We start from the raw sequence: 21,195 nt of genomic DNA on the forward strand, positions 1-21,195 counted from the left end.
CTGCCTCCCCCCTTCTCACTTTAGAAAAATACTCCCCCCCCCAAAATTGGTTCTTTTCTCCTTCCTCTTCCATCTGTTACAATTTTCCAGTGATATCCTTAGAAGACCCACTCATTGAAGGCATATATCTACTAGCATTCAGGATAATTTGAGAAATGTTTTTCCTTTGATATTTCTTAAAAGTGATCTAAATTTGAATATGTGTACTCTATGGAAATCCTCTGTATTGGTGATGGGATCTTGCACCTGTGCTGCTATAACCAGTGTCTATATGAAAAAATTACTTTTCTATGGCAGAATGGTGCTGATGTGAATGCCAAGGATATGCTGAAGATGACAGCTTTGCATTGGGCCACAGAATACCACCATCGAGATGTTGTAGAGCTGCTTATCAAATATGGAGCTGATGTCCATGCTTTTAGCAAGTTTGATAAATCTGCCTTTGACATAGCCCTGGAGAAAAACAATGCTGAGATTCTGGTCATCCTTCAGGTGTGGTGTTCTTTTGTTTTATTTTTTAAAGGTTTTTTTTTTTTTTTTTTACAGAGTCAGAGAGAGGGATAGACAGGGACAGACAGACAGGAACGGAGAGATGAGAAGCATCAATCATTAGTTCTTTGTTGCGACACCTTAGTTGTTCATTGATTGCTTTCTCATATGTGCCTTGACTGCGGGCTTTCAGCAGACCAAGTAACCCCTTGCTTGAGCCAGCGACCTTGGGTCCAAGCTGGTGAATTTTGCTCAAACCAGATGAGCCTGCGCTCAAGCTGGCAACCTCAGGGTCTTGAACCTGGGTCCTCGGCATCCCAGTCTGACGCTCTGTCCACTGCGCCACCGCCTGGTCAGGCTAAAGATTTTATTTATTCATTTTAGAGGAGAGAGAGAGAGAGGGAAGGGGGAGGAGCAGGAAGCATCAACTGCCATATGTGCCTCGACTAGGCAAGCCAAGGGTTTTGAACTGGTGACTTCAGCGTTCTAGGTCAACATTTTATCCACTGCTCCACCACAGGTGAGGCTGCTTTGTTTTGTTTTTTATCCCCAGAGTATACTTCAGTTGAAGTTAAGGATTTACTCTGGGAGCTGAATCACAACTGAATATTCTCTGTCTTATCAAAGAATACTTCTAATATGCCTTAATTTTATCACTCGGTAGCATTAATGTATATATATATTTTTTAAAGTTTATCTTTATTGATTTTAGAGAGAGAGGAAGGGAAAGAGAAAGAGAGAGACACAGGAATATAGATCTGTTCCTATATGTGCCCTGACCAGGGATCGAGCCAGCCACCTCTGTGCTTCCAGATGACGCTTTTGACTCAGTTGGTTAGAGCGTCGTCAGGAAACACAGAGGTGGCTGGTTTGATCCCTGGTCAGGGCACATATAGAAACATATTGATGTTCTGTCTCTCTCTCTTTGTTACCGTTGACTATATTAAAAGCCTCTTTATGTTTTCTGAATGTACATCAACTGATGTAAGACAGTACATAGCTCTAAACCCATTAAGTCATAAGGAAGCAATCTCAGAATTAAGTTATCTGTAATGATTTCACACTTTAGTGTTTCTTTTTAAAATGTTTTTATCTGTTAATTTTAGAGAGAGAGAGAAACATTGATTTGTTGTTCCACTTATTTATGCATTCGTTGGTTGACTGTTGTATGTACCCTGACCTAGAATCAATCCTGCAACCTTGGTGTATTGGGACAACACCCTAACCAATTGCTACCCAACCAGGGCCTCACCCATTAATTTCTTATTAGGGAGTAACAACGATTTTTAGATTAATAGGACTTGACCCTGCCTTTGGAGTGTTTACAGCCTGATGAAGTTTAGACAAGAAATAAAACATTACAATACACTGGTGATGAACAGGTATGGAACAGCTATTACAGGAGCACAAAAGAGGGAGTATTAATGATGCTGAAGGCAAGGATTAAAGTAGATGTAGAATCTGAACTGAAGTGTTTTTTTGTTTGTTTGTTTGTTTTTTGTATTTTTCTGAAGCTGGAAACGGGGAGAGACAGTCAGACAGACTCCCGCATGCGCCCGACCGGGATCCACCTGGCACGCCCACCAGGGGCGACGCTCTGCCCACCAGGGGGCAATGCTCTGCCCCTCTGGGGCGCTGCTCTGCCGTGACCAGAGCCACTCCAGCGCCTGGGGCAGAGGCCAAGGAGCCATCCCCAGCGCCCGGGCCATCCTTGCTCCAATGGAGCCTCCGCTGCGGGAGGGGAAGAGAGAGACAGAGAGGAAGGAGGGGGGGGGTGGAGAAGCAAATGGGCGCCTCCCCTATGTGCCCTGGCCGGGAATCAAACCCGGGTACCCCGCACGCCAGGCCGACGCTCCACCGCTGAGCCAACCGGACAGGGCTGAACTGAAGTGTTTTTTTGTTTTGTTTTGCTTTGTGGTTTTTGTTTTTGTTTTTTATGCAGAGGAGGAAAGGGGGGTCGTGCGCGGCGCGCGACTCCCGACTCCCGACGGGGCCACACAGTAGGCGTGGACCATGGCACAGCGAGCGTGGACGGACACCGGGGTCTCCCTCTCTCCCCCCCCCCCCAAGTCCCGGCGGACGGGTGAGGGAGGAAGGAAGGAAGGAAGGAAGAAGGAACGACAAACCCTTGTGTTGAAGGCTGACTTTTTTTTTTTTTTTATTCATTTTAGAGAGGAGAGAGAAAGGGAGAGAGAGAGACAGAGAGGGAGAGAGAGAGGAGAGAGAGACAGAGAAGGTGGGGAGGAGCTGGAAGCATCAACTCCCATATGTGCCTTGACCAGGCAAGCCCAGGGTTTCAAACCGGCAACCTCAGCATTTCCAGGTTGATGCTTTATCCACTGCGCCACCACAGGTCAGGCTCGAGGGCTGACTTTCAATAGATCGCAGCGAGGGAGCTGCTCTGCTACTTAACAAAAACCCGACCCAGAAGCAGGTCGTCTACGAATGGTTTAGCACCAGGTTCCCCGCGAACGTGCGTTGCCTGACGGGCGACGGGGGCAGCCCCCTTTCTGGCCACACCCTGTTTCCCAGGACAAGGGGCTCTTCGCACCTGATGGTCCCTACGCGCCACACGGGGGCACGCACGGGGGCACGCTCGGGGGCACGCTGGCAGGACGGCGTGGGATATCCGGCCAACCAAGGCCCAGTATCGTTCTGCCTGGGCGGGATTCTGACTTAGAGGCGTTCAGTCATAATCTCGAAGATGGTAGCTTCGCCCCATTGGCTCCTCAGCTTGCTTTGTTTTTTAAGTGAGAGGAGGGGAGATAGTCTCTAGCATGTGCCTCAACCCAGATCCAGCTGGGGCTGATGCTTGAATTAACTGAGCTATCCTTAGCGCTCAGGGCTGACGCTTTAACCAGTTGAGCCACTTACCGCGAGAGGGAAAGAGAGAAGGGGAAGAGAAGCAGATGGTTACTTTTCATGTGTGCCCTGACTTCCAATGCCAGGTGGACACTCTATCCACCGAGCAAACTGTCCAGGGTCCTAAGATGAGTTTTTTTGTTTGTTTGTTTGTTGTTGTTGTTTTTTCTTTTCTTTTCTTTTCTTTTTTTTTTTTCTTTTCTGAAGCTGGAAACGGGGAGAGACAGTCAGACAGACTCCCACATGCGCCCGACCGGGATCCACCCGGCACGCCCACCAGGGGCGACGCTCTGCCCACCAGGGGGCGATGCTCTGCCCCTCCGGGGCATCGCTCTGCTGCGGCCAGAGCCACTCTAGCGCCTGAGGCAGAGGCCAAGGAGCCATCCCCAGCGCCTGGGCCATCTTTGCTCCAATGGAGCCTTGGCTGCGGGAGGGGAAGAGAGAGAGAGGAAGGAGGGGGGGTGGAGAAGCAAATGGGCGCTTCTCCTATGTGCCCTGGCCGGGAATCGAACCCGGGTCCCCCGCACGCCAGGCCGACGCTCTACCGCTGAGCCAACCGGCCAGGGCCTGTTGTTTTTTTAACAGAGACAGAGAGTCAGAGAGGGATAGATAGGGACAGACAGGAACGGAGAGAGATGAGAAGCATCAATCATCAGTTTTTCGTTGCGACACCTTAGTTGTTCATTGATTTCTCATATGCCTTGACCGTGGGCCTTCAGCAGACTGAGTAACCCCTTGCTCGAACCAGCGACCCTGGGTCCAGGCTGGTGAGCTTTGCTCAATCAAACCAGATGAGCACACACTCAAGCTGGCAACCTCGGGGTCTCAAACCTGGGTCGTCAGCATCTAACACTGTGCCACCGCCTGGTCAGGCCTGAGATGAGTTTTTTTAGTTGTTGTTTGTTTTTTGTGACAAAGTCAGAGAGAGGGATAGATAGGGACAGACAGACAGGAATGGAGAGAGATGATAAGCATCAATTCTTCGTTGTGGTACCTTAGTTGTTCATTGATTGCTTTCTTATGTGCCTTGACCGGGGGGCTACAGCAGACAGAGTGACCCCTTGCTTGAGCCAGCAACCCTGGGCTCAAGCTGGTGAGCCTTGCTCAAACCAGATGTGCCTGTGCGCAAGCTGGTGATCTTGGGGTCTCAAACCTGGGTCTTCCATGTCCGATTCCAACACTTCACTGCGTCACTGCCTGGTCAGGCTTGAACTGAGTTTTGAACAAGAAGTAGGCAGAAAAGTGAGAAAATTATATTCTAAGCTAGAAAAAGAGCAAATCAAAGACATAGAGGTGTGAAAAGACATGGAAGATGCAGGAAAGAGTAGTTCTGTGACTTATCGAGACTTGGCAAGGGACGTAAAGTTTGGGAGCTAACGCTTGAGAGTTAGCTAGGTTCTCAATGTAGGCTGTTACATGACATACAAAGGAGTTGGGACTATTTTGTGGGTAGTTGGGATTCAGTAGGAGTTTTTAAATATAGGATTCATATGATTAAACTTTTTTTGAGAGAGAGAGATGCACACAGGAAGGGAGATAGTGAGAAGCATCAACTCGTAGTTGCTTCACTTTAGTTGTGTATTAGTAGCTTCTTGTACATGTGTTGACCAGGATTGGACCTTGGGCTCAAATGTGTGACTTTTGGGATCATATCAATGATCCCACGCTCAAGTGAGCCTGCATGCAAGCTGGCTAGCCCATGCTAAGGCTGGGGACCTTAGAGTTTTGAACTGTTGACCTCAGTCTTCCAGGTCAGTGCTCTATCTACTCTGCCACCACTGGTCAGGTTAGACTTTTTTTTGTGGTGAGAGAGATAGAGGAGGAAGCATCAACTTGTAGTTGTGTTTCTTTTTTTTTTTTTTTTTTTTTTTTTTTTGCATTTTTCTGAAGCTGGAAACAGGGAGAGACAGTCAGACAGACTCCCGCATGCGCCCGACCGGGATCCACCCGGCACGCCCACCATGGGGCGACGCTCTGCCCACCAGGGGGCGATGCTCTGCCCATCCTGGGCGTCACCATGTTGCCACCAGAGCCACTCTAGCGCCTGAGGCATAGGCCACAGAGCCATCCCCAGCGCCCGGGCCATCTTTGCTCCAATGGAGCCTTGGCTGCGGGAGGGGAAGAGAGAGACAGAGAGGAAGGCGCGGCGGAGGGGTGGAGAAGCAAATGGGCGCTTCTCCTGTGTGCCCTGGCCGGGAATCGAACCCGGGTCCTCCACACGCTAGGCCGACGCTCTACCGCTGAGCCAACCGGCCAGGGCTTTTGTATTTTTTCTGAAGCTGGAAACAGGGAGGCAGTCAGACAGACTCCCACATGCGCCCGACCAGGATCCACCCGGCTCGCCCACCAGGAGGCGATGCTCTGCCCATCCGGGGCGTCACTCTGTCGCGACCAGAGCCACTCTAGCGCCTAGGGCAGAGGCCAAGGAGCCATCCCCAGCGCCTGGGCCATCTTTTGCTCCAATGGAGCCTCGGCTGCGGGAGGGGAAGAGAGAGACAGAAAGGAAGGAGAGGGGGAGGGGTAGAGAAGCAGATGGGCGGCTCTCCTGTGTGCCCTGGCCAGGAATCGAACCCGGGACTTCTGCACGCCAGGCCGACGCTCTACCACTGAGCCAACCGGCCAGGGCTAGTTGTGTTTCTTTAGTTCATTGATTGCTTCTCATGTGTTCCTTCACCAGGGAGCTCTAGCCAAGGCAGTGACCATGGACTTCAAGCCAGCAACCTTTGGACTCAAGCCAGCGACCATAGGATGGTGTTGATGATCCTGTACTCATGCTTGGAAGCCCGTGCTCAAGCTGGCAACCTCAGGGTTTTAAACCTGGGACCTCAGCATCCCAAGGTGATATTCTGTCCTCTGCACCACCACCGGTCAGGCTAGACTATTTTTTTTAAAAGATGATTATTTGCCTGACTGTGGTGGTGCAGTGGATGGAGCATCGACCTGGAACGCTGAGGTTGCCGGTTTGAAACCCAGGGCTTGCCCGGTCAGGGCACATACGAGATTAGAGGGAAGAGAGAGAGAAAGGGGGGAACAGTAGGAAGCATCAACTTATAGTAGCTGCTTCTCATCTGTGCCTTGACCAGGCAAGTTCAGGGTTTTGAACTGGCAACCTCAGTGTTCCAGGTTGATGTTCCATCCACGGTACCATCACCGGTCAGGTACTAAATGAAATCTTTTAAAAATATGTTTTTTGGCCTGACCTGTGGTGGCACAGTGGGATAAAGCGTCGACCTGGAACACTGAGGTTGCCGGTTCGAAACCTTGGGCTTGCCTGGTCAAGGCACATATGGGAGTTGATGCTTCCTGCTCCTCCCCCTTCTCTCTCTCTCTCCCCTCTCTCTAAAAATTAATAAATAATTTTTTTTTTTTTTACTACATAGGCAGAAATAGACAGGGACAGACAGACAGGGACGGAGAGAGAGATGAGAAGCATCATTAGTTTTTCGTTGTGCGTTGTGACTTCTTAGTTGTTCATTGATTGCTTTCTCATATGTGCCTTGACCGCAGGCCTTCAGCAGACCGAGTAACCCCTTGTTGGAGCCAGCGATCTTGGGTCCAAGCTGCTGAGCTTTTTGCTCAAGCCAGATGAGCCCGCGCTCAAGCTGGCGACCTCGGGGTCTCGAACCTGGGTCCTTCCGCATCCCAGTCGGACGCTCTATCCACTGCGCCACCACCTGGTCGGGCATAAATAAAATATTTTTTAAAAATGTTTTTTTAAAAAAGATGATTAGACTGACCTGTGGTGTCACAGTGAATAAAGCGTCGACCTGGAAATGCTGAGGTCGCCGGTTCGAAACCCTGGGCTTGCCTGGTCAAGGCACATATGGGGGTTGATGCTTCCAGCTCCTCCCCCCTTCTCTCTCTCTGTCTCTCTCTCCTCTCTCTCTGTCTCTCTCTCTCCCTCTCTCCTCTCTAAAAATGAATAAAAAATAAAAAAATAAAAATAAAAAAATAAAAAAGATGATTATTTGGAGTGTGGTATGCAGAATGGAGAGAGACAACTTGATGCTAAAGAACCATGTAGTGGCTCCACTCCTATGGTTGGTGCTGTTAGCGCTTCATTCCTTCCTTCCCCGCTCAGCGCGCACATTTTGCAACATGGGGCATGGAAGAAGACCAGGAACTGGAGAGGAAAGTAATAGAAGAACTGCTTAAAGAGGCAAAACATGGGAAAACAAGAGCAGAAACAATGGGACCTATGGGTTGGATGAAGTGTCCTCTTGATGGCACCAACAAAAGATTTCTTATTAACACAATTAAGAACATACTCCCCTCCCATAAAGAGCAAGACCATGAACAAAAAGAGGGCGATAAGGAACCTGCGAAGAGCCAGAACCAGAAGGAAGAAAGCTGGAGGAAGCAAAGAGCCCACCCTTACAAGCACAGCTTCCCAGCCCAAGGCACAGCTGCTCGCTCCCGCCCAGGAAGCAGAGCAGATGGGACAAATATGAGAAGCGGTCAGACAAGTGATGAGGCAAGCACGAGAATAAGCCAGACTGTCCCTAGCCACGAATACCAGTATGCATGGGAGACTGGGGTGTGCAGAGAAGGTTATTGAGGATGTGCCTTGAGCCGGCAGAGCAGACACCTAAGAGCAGTTTTTACAGTAGATCCTCTGTTGTTGCCACAAGCAGGAAGTGGCCTAGATACTCTTCAAGGCACTTAGTACAAAGGGACTTGCTTTGAAGATGCCTTGGCAAGTGTAAGCTATTTCAGCAGTGTAGTATACATATATATTGTTTCTGTTTTACCTCGTTTAGAAGTTGGTTTCTAAATAAATCTAGAACATAAAGGTATTCAATTGTTAAAACTAGTTTCAGCTTTTTGGGTGTGCTGCAATTTTCGTTATTTCTTAGAATTTCTCAAAAAATGAAATACTTGTAAATCCTATACTTTACCTTTTGGGGTGACAAATTTAAAATTTAGAAATCATATTTAAGAAAAGCTATAGCCTTCCAAGGGCTAGATATTTAGCAAGGAACAATGTAGGAAACTCAGAATGGCTTTGAAATTAGTGCCCTATGTCAGTAAGCAAAGCGCATTCTTACACTCATTCCCGAGAAACAAGTTTTTCTATGTTTAATTTTTTTGAATATGTAAGTTTTAAGTGGTGCTTTAAAAAGAACTCTTCACCCCCCCCCCCCCTTTTTCCTCTCTGTCTCTCTCTTCCCCTCCTGCAGCCAAGGCTCCATTGGAGCAAAGATGGCCCGGGTGCTGGGGATGGCTCCTTGGCCTCTGCCCCAGGCGCTAGAGTGGCTCTGGTCGCGGCAGAGCGACGCCCCCTGGTGTGCAGAGCGTCGCCCCTGGTGGGCGTCCCGGGTGGATCCCGGTTGGGCACATGCGGGAGTCTGTCTGACTGTCTCTCCCCGTTTCCAGCTTCAGGAAAAAAAAAAAAAGAACTCTTAAAAGTTAAAATGGATATAATTATTTTAATGCTATGTCTTATTTAGCTAAAGACCTATGATAACCACTCTTAGCATATAGTTGTTTCAAAATTGAAAACTAATTATAAAAAAAAAAAGAACCATGTAGTGGCCTGACCAGGCAGTGGTGCAGTGGATGGAGCATTGGACTGGGATGCAGAGGACCCAGGTTCGAGACCCCGAGGTCGCCAGCTTGAGTGCGGGCTCATCTGCTTTGAGCAAAACTCACCAGCTTGGACCCAAGGTCGTGGGCTCAAGCAAGGGGTTACTCGGTGTGCTGTAGCCCCACGGTCAAGGCACATATGAGAAAGCAATCAATGAACAGCTAAGGTGTTGTAACAAAAACTGATGATTGATGCTTCTCATCTCTCACCGCTCCTGTCTGTCCCTATCTATCCCTCTCTTTGTCTCTAAGAAAAAAAACTATGTAGTGACTTTCATTAGTCCAGTCAAGAGTTAGTGAGGGCTTGAGTTAAGGAAGTGATAGTGGAGGACAGAAGAAGGCATATTCAGAAAGGAAATTTAACAGTAACCACAGAATGGATAATCTGTTTCAAGCTGAAGCTCTTAGTCAAAGGGATAGTTATGTATGAAAAATAGACATTTCTCACCTGACCTGTGATGGCGCAGTGGATAAAGCATAGACCTGGAATGTTGAGGTCACTGGTTCAAAACCCTGGGCTTGCCTGGTCAAGGCACGTATGACAAGCAAGCAGTAACAACTAAAGTGAAGCAACTGTGGGTTAATACTTCTCATGCCCACACCCCCACCCTGTAAAATTAATAAATAAAATATATTTTTTAAGTATTTAAAAAAGTAGACATTTCTCTTACATTTTCAGTGGCTTGTTTTTTGTTTCATATAGATGGTTCCCTATAGACTGGTTATCCTCTTTAACTTTCAATTCCTTGTTTAGAGACCTCTCTCTCATAATTGGGACTTTTTAGTAGTATCATGTTTGTAGAAAACTGCTTCTGAACGTGAAAAAAAAATAATAAAGAAATATCTTTACACCCAGATTGTACAAACATTCCTGGAAGCAAAAGTGCAGCATATGAAACTAGACTTTAAAATCTGGCATTCATTTATTTTGCTTGTTATATAGTCTCTGAGGAATTCTTCAGTGGCAGAATGGAACAAATAGTTGGACAGAACTCTGGAGAATATCTCTCTGTAGATTCTCTGTAGGAATCTCCTGCTAGCACATTGACGTGTAGGTAATTAAAAAAAATTTTTTTTTGAAGTGAGAAGCGGGGAGGCAAAGAGATAGACTCCCACATGCGCCCTGACCGGGATCCACCCGCATGTCCACTGGGGGGTGATGCTCTGCCCATCTGGAGTGGTTGCTTTGTTGCTTGGCATCTGAGCTATTTAGCACCTGTGGTGAGGCCATGGAGCCATCCTCAGCACCTGGGACCGATTTGCTCCAACCAAGCCATGGCTGTGGGAGGAGAATAGAGAGAGAAGGGAGAGGGGGAGGACTGGAGAAGCCGATGGGCACGTCTCCTGTGTGCCCTGACCAGGAATTGAACCTGGGACATCCACACTCAGGGCCAGTGCTCTACCACTGAGCCAACCAGCCAGGGCTAACTTGTAGGTAATTTTAAAAAATGTTTTATATGTTGATTTTACAGAGAGAGGAAGAGAGGAAAAGAGAAACATTGATTTGTTGTTCCACTTATTTATGCATTCATTGGTTAATTGTTATATATGCCCTGACCCGGGAACAAACCCGCAACTTTGGCAAATGGGGACAATGCTCTAACCAACTGAGCTACCTGGCTACAGGGCTGACATGTACATAATTAATCACAGAATATTAGTACTGGAAATTACTTTTTTTTTTGACAGAACATCAGAGAGAGGGACAGATAGGGACAGACAGAAAGGGAGAGAGATGAGAAGCATCAATTCTTTGTTGTGGCACCTTAGTTGTTCATTGATTGCGTTCTCATATGTGCCTTGACCAGGGGTCTACAGCAGAGTGAGTGACCCCTTGCCCAAGCCAGCAACCTTTGGGCTCAAGCCAGTGACCATGGGGTTATGTCTATAATCCCATGCTCAAGCCAGCAACCCCACACTCAAGCTGGTGAGCCCATGCTCCAATTAAGCTGACCTTGGGGTTTGAATCTGGATTCTCTGCTTCTCAGTCCGACACTCTATCCACTGCGTTACCGCCTGGTCAGGCTGGAAATTACTTTTTAGGCCACCCCCCTATTTTTCATATAAAAAAATAAGACCCAGAGAGGTTAAGTGAATTGAGTAAAAGTTTTGCACATAGTACACCTTTTTTTCTAAAATAGAAATAAGTTTGAGAAAGCAATCTAATATTTCTGTTTTCCTCGTTAGAAAACAAGAAATAAAGTGGGATTTTTTTTCAGCTCTGAATTCTTTTTTTTTTCAATTATTATTGATTGAGTGATTTTAGAGAGACAGAGGAAGGGAGAGAGAGAAAAAGAAGGAAGCATTTCTTTGTTCCACTTAATTGTGCATTCATTGGGCACTTCCCGTATGTGCCCTGATCATGGATCCAACCCACAACCTTGGTGTTTTGGGAGGATACTCTAAACCGACCAGGCTAATCAGATAGAGCCAAAAAAATAAACCGTTGTCTTAATTAGAGCTCCCTGGGACATTGTGTGCTAGAACTAGTTCTACTTGGTAGAGTAGTGGGGGTAGAGGATAACTAGTAACTGTGTAACTAGGGCTAATATGTGTTCTGACTTTGAAATATCCACCTTGTTTTTTAGGAAGCAATGCAGAATCAGGTGAATGCTAATTCTGAAAGAGCCAACCCCGTGACTATGGCTACCCCATTTATCTTCACGTCAGGAGAAGTTGTCAACCTCACTAGTCTAGTTTCTTCAACCAATACCAAAACAACCTCAGGTAATATTCTGATAATGTGGCATTTATTTTAGACTTAAAATGAAAACCCCAGCCTGACCAGGTGGTAGCGCAGTGGATAGAGCGTCGGACTGGGATGCAGAGGACCCAGGTTCTAGATCCCAACGCCGCCAGATTGAGTGCGGGCTCATCTGGTTTGAGCAAAAGCTCACCAGCTTGGACCCAAGGTCGCTGGCTTGAGCAAGGGTTACTTGGTCTGCTGAAGGCCCGCAGTCAGGCACATATGAGAAATCAATCAATGAACAACTAAGGTGTCGCAGTGCGCAACAAAAAACTAATGATTGATGCTTCTCATCTCTCCGTTCCTGTCTGTCTGTCCCTGTCTATCCCTCTCTCAGATTCTCTCTCTGTCTCTGAAAGAAAAAAAATGAAAACCCCAGGTTTTCCTATGAGATGAATACATACTCTCTCTGATACCTACTCCTTTATTAAAATCTTCCCAAAATAGATGATTTGCAATAGATTTTTTTTTTTTTTTTTTTTTTGTATTTCTCTGAAGCCGGAAACGGGGAGAGACAGTCAGACAGACTCCTGCATGCACCCGACCGGGATCCACCCGGCACGCCCACCAGGGGCGACACTCTGCCCACCAGGGGGCGATGCTCTGCCCCTCCGGGGCGTCGCTCTGCCGCGACCAGAGCCACTCTAGCGCCTGGGGCAGAGGCCAAGGAGCCATCCCCAGCGCCCGGGCCATCTTTGCTCCAATGGAGCCTTGGCTGCGGGAGGGGAAGAGAGAGACAGAAAGGAAGGGGGGGGGGTGGAGAAGCAAATGGGCGCTTCTCCTATGTGCCCTGGCTGGGAATCGAACCCGGGTCCCCCGCACACCAGGTCGACGCTCTACCGCTGAGCCAACCGGCCAGGGCCAGATTTTTTTTTCTTCTTTAGTGAGAGAGACAGACAATCAGACAGGCAGAAAGGGAAAGAGATGAGAAGCATCAACTCGTAGTTCCATCACTTTAGTTCATGTATTGTTTCTCATACATGCCTTGATCAGGAGGCTCCAGCTGAGCCAGTGACCTCTTGCTCAAGCCATGGTCCTTGGACTCAAACCAGCGACCTTGGGCTTCGAGCCAGCGACCTTTGGGCTCAAGCCAGCGATTATGGGGTCTTGTCTGTGATCCCTCCCACGTTCAAGCTGGCAACCATGTGCTCAAGCTAGTAAGCCTATGCTCAAGCCAGATGAGCCCACGCTCAAGCTGGTGACCTCAGGGTCTCAAACCTGGGTCCTCAGCATCCCAGGTCGATGCTCTATGCACTGTGCCACCACTGGTCAGGCAACTTATAATAGATTTTTTTTTTAAGATTTTATTTATTCATTATAGAGAGGGGAGAGAGAGAGAGAAAGAGAGAGAAGGGGGAGGAACAAGAAGCATCAACTCCCATATGTGTCTTGACCAGGCAAGCCCAGGGTTTTGAACCGGCAACCTCAGCGTTTCCAGGTTGACGCTTTATCCACTGCGCCACCACAGGTCAGGCTAAAATAGATTTTTTTTTTTGGTATTTTTCTGAAGCTAGAAACGGGGAGACAGTCAGACAGACTCCCGCATGCGCCCGACCAGGATCCACCCGGCACGCCCACCAGGGGGCGATGCTCTGCCCCTCTCGGGCGTCTCTCTGTCGCCACCAGAGCCACTCTAGCGCCTGGGGCAGAGGCCAAGGAGCCATCCCCAGCGCCCGGGCCATCTTTGCTCCAATGGAGCCTCGGCTGTGGGAGGGGAAGAGAGAGACAGAGAGGAAGGAGAGGGGGAGGGGTGGAGAAGCAGATGGGCGCTTCCCCTGTGTGCCCTGGCCGGGAATTGAACCCGGGACCCCTGCACGCCAGGCCGATGCTCTACCACTGAGTCAACCGGCCAGAGCCAGGCTATAATAGATTTTAAAGCTAAAAGCTAATATGCACTTACTCTTTCTGGGGGAAGGGAAAATCAGACATGGAAGTTAGAGCTGAGTGCTTACTGGTTAAAAGTAAAATACAGATTAATCTGTTGAAGGGTTATGCCTGACCCCCAAAATGAAAATATAAGGGTGCTATAATATAGTACTGCTAAGGGAAATAGTTAAATATTCATAATCCAAAGCTATAGTAAATAAAACAGAACAAACAGAAATGGTGCCTGACTTGTGGTAGCACAGTGGATAAAGCATTGTCCTGGAATGCTGTAGGTCCCCGGTTTGAAACCCCAGGCTTGCCTGGTCAAGGCACATGCAAGAAGCATCTACTCCTGAAGGTTGCGGGTTCAATCCTCAAGTCAGGCACAGACAGACACAGTTCGATGTTCCTGTCTCTCCATCTCTCTTTCTGTGTCTCTAAAAAAAAAGAAGCAACTACTATGAGTTGATGCTTCCCAATTCTCTCCCTATTCTCTCTCTCTAAAGCAATAAAAAGTCACATAAGTGGTTGCTGGAATGTGATTATTTGAATAAAGTATAAGAGCCTCAGTTTATTCTTGAGAATATATATAACAACAGAGAACAGAGAAAAGCATTTGGTGTTGATCTTTGAAACTTGTATGTTTCTAACAAAAATGCCTTTCTAAAAAGGAGAAAACTTGCCTAACCAGGTGGTGGCACAGTGGATAGAGGGTTGGCCTGGAACACCAAAGACCCAGGTTCGAAACCCTGAGGTCACTGACTTGAGCACGGGCTCATCCAGTTTGAGTGTGGGCTCACTGGCTTGAGCATGGGGTCTCTGGCTTGAAGTCCAAAGTCACTGGATTGTGCAAGGGATCACTGGCTTAGCTGGAACCCTGGTCAAGGCACATGTGAGAAAGCAATCAATGAAAAGTAAAGCACTGCAACTATGAATTGATGCTTCTCATCTCCCTTTCTGTCTCTCTCTCAAATAAATAAATAAATAAATTTTTAAAAGGGAAAAACTTGCCCTGGCCAGATAGCTCGGTTGGTTGGAACATCTTCCCAGTGCACAGAGGTTATGGGTTTGATCTTGATCCCCAGTCAGGGCTCATACAGGAACTTATTGATGTTTCTTTTTCTCTTCCTTCCTCTCTCTCTAAAATCAGTCAATCAATAAGTAAACTTTAAAAATGAGAAAACTGAACTTTTTTCAACATCTCTTTACAAAGACTTGTTTTAAAACAAAGGAACTTGTGTCTTTATTTAAATAAGTTTTCCAGGTACTCTTGTTTTTTCTGATTCTGACTTTTACTTAAAAATAAGAAACTGGGCCTGACCTGTGGTGGCGCAGTGGATAAAGCGTCGACCTGAAAATGCTGAGGTCGCCGGTTCGAAACTCTAGGCTTGCCAGGTCAAGGCACATATGGGAGTTGATGCTTCCAGCTCCTCCCCCCTTCTCTCTCTCTGTCTCTCTCTCCTCCCTAAAAATAAATAAATAAAATAAAATAAAAAATGATTTAGTTGTTTATGTTTTTTTTTACAGAGGCAGAGATAGACAGGGACAGACAGACAGGGACAGAGAGAGATGAGAAGCATCAATCATCAGTTTCTCGTTGTGCGTTGCGACTTCTTAGTTGTTTATTGATTGCTTTCTCACATGTGCCTTGACCGCGGGCCTTCAGCAGACCGAGTAACCGCCTGCTGGAGCCAGCGACCTTGGGTCCAAGCTGGTGAGCTCTTTGCTCAAGCCAGATGAGCCCGCGCTCAAGCTGGCGACCTCGGGGTCTCGAACCTGGGTCCTTCCGCATCCCAGTCCGACGCTCTATCCACTGCGCCACCACCTGGTCAGGCTAAAATGATTTAGTTTAAAAAAATAAGAAGAAGAAGAAACTGGGCCCTGGCTGATTGGCTCAGCAGTAGAGCATCAGCCTGGCTTATGGAAGTCCCGGATTCAATTCCTGGTCAGGGCTCACAGGAGAAGCGGCCATCTGCTTCACCCCTCCCCCCTCTCTTTATCTCTTTCTCTCTCTCCCACCTCCTCTCCCATAGCCATGGCTTGAATGATTTGAGCAAGTTGGCCCCAAGAAATGAGGATGGTTCCATGGCCTCACCTCAGGCGCTGAAATACCTCGGTTGCCAAGCAGCAGAGCAGCAGCTCCATATGAGCAGAGCATCACTGTGTAGAGGGCTTGTGGAGTGGCTCCCAGTTGGGGAGCATGTGGGAGTCCGTCTCTCTGCCTCCCTGCCTCCCCACCTCCCCACCTCTCACTTAATCAAAAGAAGAAAAAAAAGCAACTGTAGCCTGACTGTTGGTGGCACAGAGAATATAGAATATCGACTGGGGCATGAGGTCCCAGGTTCAAAACCCTGAGGTCACCAGCTTGAGTGCAGGTTTACTAGCTTGAGCGCAGGGTCGCCAGCTTCAGTGTGGGATCATCTACATGATTCCATGGTTACTGGCTTGAGCCCAAAGGTCTCTGGCTGAGCCCAAGGTCACTGGCTGAGCAAGGGGTCACTGGCTCTACCGGAGCCCCCAGTCAAGGCACATATGAGAAGCAATCAATGCACAACTGAAGTGACGCAACCACAGGTTGGTGCTTCTCATCTCTTTCCCTTTGTGTGTGTGTGTCTTAATTTTTGTTTTTGTTTTTTTAAGCAAGAGAGAGCCTGACCAGGTGGTTGCGCAGTGGATAGAGCATCAGACTGGGATGCGAAAGGACCCAGGTTCTAGACCCCAAGGGCGCCAGCTTGAGCACGGGCTCATCTGGCTTGAGCAAAAAAAAAAAGCTCACCAGCTTAGACCCAAGGTCGCTGGCTTGAGCAAGGGCTTCCTCGGTCTGCTGTAGCCCCACAGTCAGGGCACATATGAGAAAGCAGTCAATGAACAACTAAGGTGTCACAACGAAAAACTGATGATTGATACTTGTCATCTCTCTCTGTTCCTGTCTGACCCTATATATCCCTCTGTCTGACTCTCTCTGTCCCTGTAAAAAAAAAAAAAAAAAAAAAAGCAAAAGAGAGACAGACTGACAGAAAGGGAGAGAGATGAGAAGCATCAATTCTTTATTGCAGTACCTTAGTTGTTCATAGATTGCTTTCTCATATGTGCCTTGACCGCTACAGCTGAGCCAGCCGAAGCCCTTTTTCAAGCCAGCAACTTTGGGCTTCAAGTCAGTGACCATGGGGTCATGTCTATGATCCCATGCTCAAGCCCATGACCCTACGCTCAAGCCGGCGACCTTAGGATTTCAAACCTGGGTCGCTGTGCCACTGCCTGATCCTCTCTTGAAAAAAAATAAAGCATTAGTATTTCTACTTCAGTTTATATAATATCAAAGGAAGATATTTAAATGTTACTACTGAGAGATAGTGTGGAAAGAGCATATACCTAATATATACTGCTCACAAAAATTAGGGGATATTTTATAGCTTCATATTCATTTTGAATTATCCCCTAATTTTTGTCAGCAGTATATATAGAATTGTACATTCAGGTCTGCATTCAAATACTGATTTATTAATTGACAAGATGCTCGACTATAGAAAAACTAGTTACTTCTCTAAGCCTTCTTTACTTATATATAAAACTGAGATATAATAATATATACTTTATGAGGTGGTTGTGAGACTTTAATATTTTGTATTTTATAGCAGGGCTTCAATAATAGCTAGTGTGAGAATTAACTTTTCAGTGAAGATCGACTATCATGCCCACAAGGGGGCAGTAGTGACCATGGTTTCATAGTTCATTGACATTTAAAATCACTTTGCTTTCAGCTAAATGGCTTTTAAAAATTAGCTTAAATATTACATATACATGTAATCAGATCATTCACAGACTTTTGGATTTGTAGTGGTTCAGGCCACACTGGTTAGAACAAGTGCTTTTATAATCCAGAAGTCTTTAAAAGCTAATAATGTTACATATTCACAGACATGTGAAAGGTCATCTTTTTATTTATTTATATTTTTATGTGCCTTGACCGTGGGCTTTTAGCAGACCGAGTAACCCCTTGCTTGAGCCAGCGACGTTGGACTCAACCTGGTGAGCTTTTGCTCAAACCAGATGAGCCCTTGCTCAAGCTGGCAACCTCTGGGTCTCGAACCTGGGTCTTCCGCATCCCAGTCCGACGCTCTATCCACTGTGCTACCGCCTGGTCAGGTGATTTGCTCTTTAATCTAACTACTGAAATTTTCTAGTCCTTGATCTGGAATGGTAAGCAAAATTGAAGACATCGAGGGTGGAGATTCTTAGCCTTGGCTCCCATGGGTCTATATCATGTTTATCGTGTTTCTTTTGGCAAACCTGTTCTTTCTCTCTTCCATATGTTGACAACTGCTAATTGGAATTACTAAACCGTCCCACAATAGAGGTGACCTCTCCAATGTCATCTTAACTGAGAAATAGTTCTACCTAGCTTTCCCCCTTTAGGAGATTGGCCTACTTGATGCTTAAGTAGTGCATGTAAAAGAAAAGTTAGACAAATTTAGGTTGTGTTATTCAACTGAGTTAAAGGACTTTCTTTTCCTGAATGGTTGAAGGACTTCTTGTTTCCCATCTTCTTTTTTTTTTTTTTTTTTTTTTTTTTTTTTTTTTTTTTACAGAGGCAGAGATAGACAGGGACAGACAGACAGGAACGGAGGGAGATGAGAAGCATCAATCATTAGTTTCTCATTGCGCGTTGCGACTTCTTAGTTGTTCATTGATTGCTTTCTCATATGTGCCTTGACCGTGGGCCTTCAGCAGACCAAGTAACCCCTTGCTGGAGCCAGCGACCTTGGGTCCAAGCCGTGAGCTTTTTGCTCAAACCAGATGAGTCAGCGACCTTGGGGTCTCGAACCTGGATCCTTCCGCATCCCAGTCCAATGCTCTATCTACTGCGCCACCACCTGGTCAGGCCCATCTTCTATTTTTTAAGAATTAGCTGAGGCCCTGGCCGGTTGGCTCAGTGGTAGAGCGTCGGCCTGGCGTGCAGAAGTCCCGGGTTCGATTCCCGGCCAGGGCACACAGGAGAAGCGCCCATCTGCTTCTCCACTCCTCCCCCTCTCCTTCCTCTCCGTCTCTCTCTTCCCCTCCCGCAGCGAGGCTCCATTGGAGCAAGGATGGCCCGGGCGCTGGGGATGGCTCCTTGGCCTCTGCCCCAGGCGCTAGAGTGGCTCTGGTCGCGACAGAGCTACGCCCCGGATGGGCAGAGCATCACCCCCTGGTGGGCATGCCGGGTGGATCCCGGTCGGGCGCATGCGGGAGTCTGTCTGGCTGTCTATCCCCATTTCCAGCTTTGGAAAAATACAAAAAAAACATACAAAAAACAAAACAAAAAAGAATTAGCTGAAAGTGGGCCCTGGCTGTGGAGCTCTGTTGATTAGTGCATCTTCTCCACACACCGACGTTGCTGGTTTGACCCCCAGACAGGGCACATACCAGAATCAACCAATGACAGCACAAATGTGTGGAGCAGCAAGTCAATGTTTCTTTTTCTCTGTCTCTCTCTTTCTAAAAATCAATTTAAAATTAAAAAAATAAAAGAATTAACTGAAAGTATCCTAGGACTATTCTGTTGGTGGATATATATATATATAATTTTTTTTTTTTTTTTACAGGGATAGAGAGAGAGAGAGAGGGATAGACAGGGACAGATAGGCAGGAATGGAAAGAGATGAGAAGCAGCAATCATTAGTTTTTCATTGCAACACCTTAGTTGTTCATTGATTGATTGATCCCAGGTCGGGGCACATATAGGAGGCAGCCAGTGAATACACAGATGAGTAGAACAACAAGTCAATATTTCTCTCTCTCTTTTTTTCTCTCTAAAATGAATAAATTTTTTAAAAAGTTTTCAAATCAATAAGTGATCTGTTGGGAAAAGCTAAGGCTATGTATAGATGGGGACAGAAAGTTGAAGATAGGACCAAGTAGTTGTCTAGGAATCTGTCTGGAGCCCTCTGCAAAGTGCTCCCTCCAAAATGAAAACAGATTGTGTGATTTCTTTCTGTTATTGACAATTAGGTAGTGAGAACATTCCTCCAGTCCCGTTTTGCTGGCTGGCAGCAATTACAATATAAAGATCTCTATTCAGATGTGTATTGGTGAGCAGCATGGCAGAAGGAAAAGCAGTAGATTAAACTTGTGCTTGCTATTTTTTAAATTTACTCTTCGATCTTGAATAACTTCCTTAACTTTTTTAGGTCTCAGTTTCTGCATTTCTAGCATGATGGTTGGATTAGATCAGGGGTCCCCAAACTTTTTACACAGGGGGCCAGTTCACTGTCCCTCAGACCGTTGGAGGGCCGGACTATAAAAAAAACTATGAACAAATCCCTATGCACACTGCATATATCTTATTTTAAAGTAAAAAAACAAAACGGGAACAATTACAATATTTAAAATAAAAAAACAAGTAAATTTAAATCAAGAAACTGACCAGTATTTCAATGGGAATTATGGGCCTGCTTTTGGCTAATGAGATGGTCAATGTGCTCCTTTCATTGACCACCAATGAAAGAGGTGCCCCTTCCGGAAGTGCAGCGGGGGCCGGATAAATGGCCTCAGGGGGCCGCATGTGGCCCACGGGCTGTAGTTTGGGGACCCCTGGATTAGATGATCTATCAGGGTTCTTTCAACTATTTATGTTTAACTGTTCTTTATTTCTAATGGGTGTGAATGCTCTGTTTCCATTGAGTTACATGAGTGTGTCTCATATACACTTTCAAGTGCTTCCTTAAAAAAAGTGTTTTTATGCTTAATTACTTCTTTTTATTTTTATTTATTTATTTTATTTTATTTTTTTCAGAGAGAGTCAGAGAGAGAGATAGACAGGGACAGACAGGAACGGAGTGATGAGAAGCATCAATCGTTAGTTTTTCGTTGTACATTGCGACACCTTAGTTGTTCATTATTGCTTTCTTATATGTGCCTTGACCATGGGCCTTCAGTAGACCGAGTAACCCCTTGCTCCAGCCAGTGACCTTGGGTCCAAGCTGGTGGGCTTTTGCGCAAACCAGATGAGCTCGCGCTCAGCTGGCGACCTTGGGGTCTCGAGCCTGGGTCCTCGGCATCCCAGTCCGACGCTCTATCCACTGTGCCACCACCTGGTCAGGCTACTTCTTTTTATTTAAAGTTTCTTTATTGAATGATTTTAGAGGGTAAAGGAGAGAAGAGGGGGAGAGGAAGACAGAGAGAGAGTGGGAGAGAGAAAAAGAAGAGAAGAAGAGAGAAACATGTATTTGTTGTTCCACTTATTAATACATTCATAGGTTGATTTTTGTATGTGCTCTGACCAGGGATTGAACCTGTAATTTTGGCATGATGATTAGGATGATGCTCTAACCAACTGAGCTACCATCTAGGGCCCCCCAAAAAGTGTTTAAGATCAAATATGTTGTATAAACTCAGCATGTCTTATCTGATATTGGAGAATCATAGTGCCCTTTAGACCGTTGCAGTCTCTGGGTCTCTGATACGTCCTACAAAACAAGCAAACAAAAAGTTTAAGCATGTTTAAGCCAGAACTTCAGGATTGTATTTTTCCATAGAACCCATCTTTAGTGAAAGCTATTAGCATCTCGATGAAGACATTTTAGAAAATAAGGTTAATACATTTTCTGTTTTATTTCTCCTCTGACTTAGCATTGTCAGAGCTTGCTTTTGTGCACTGTTAAATC

At 46.5% G+C, this 21,195-nt stretch overlaps 1 protein-coding gene and 1 pseudogene across 8 annotated transcripts in view; both read left to right on the plus strand.

Moving 5' to 3' along the window:
• Positions 1–21,195, plus strand: part of GABPB2 (GA binding protein transcription factor subunit beta 2) — an 81,815-nt gene that overhangs the window by 17,707 nt on the left and 42,913 nt on the right. For 7 of the 8 annotated variants that reach the window (XM_066377400.1, XM_066377392.1, XM_066377397.1 and 4 more), the window contains 2 exons: positions 298–492; positions 11,526–11,664. In XM_066377400.1, the coding sequence (XP_066233497.1) occupies positions 298–492; positions 11,526–11,664 (334 nt within the window). The remainder of the gene's footprint in view (positions 1–297; positions 493–11,525; positions 11,665–21,195) is intronic. The other variant, XM_066377398.1, reaches the window with a different exon arrangement.
• LOC136400542 (protein POLR1D-like) lies at positions 7,457–8,459 on the plus strand (annotated as a pseudogene).

The sequence above is a fragment of the Saccopteryx leptura genome, chromosome 3 (genome assembly GCF_036850995.1).
Source record: "Saccopteryx leptura isolate mSacLep1 chromosome 3, mSacLep1_pri_phased_curated, whole genome shotgun sequence".
Classification (NCBI taxonomy): domain Eukaryota; kingdom Metazoa; phylum Chordata; class Mammalia; order Chiroptera; family Emballonuridae; genus Saccopteryx; species Saccopteryx leptura.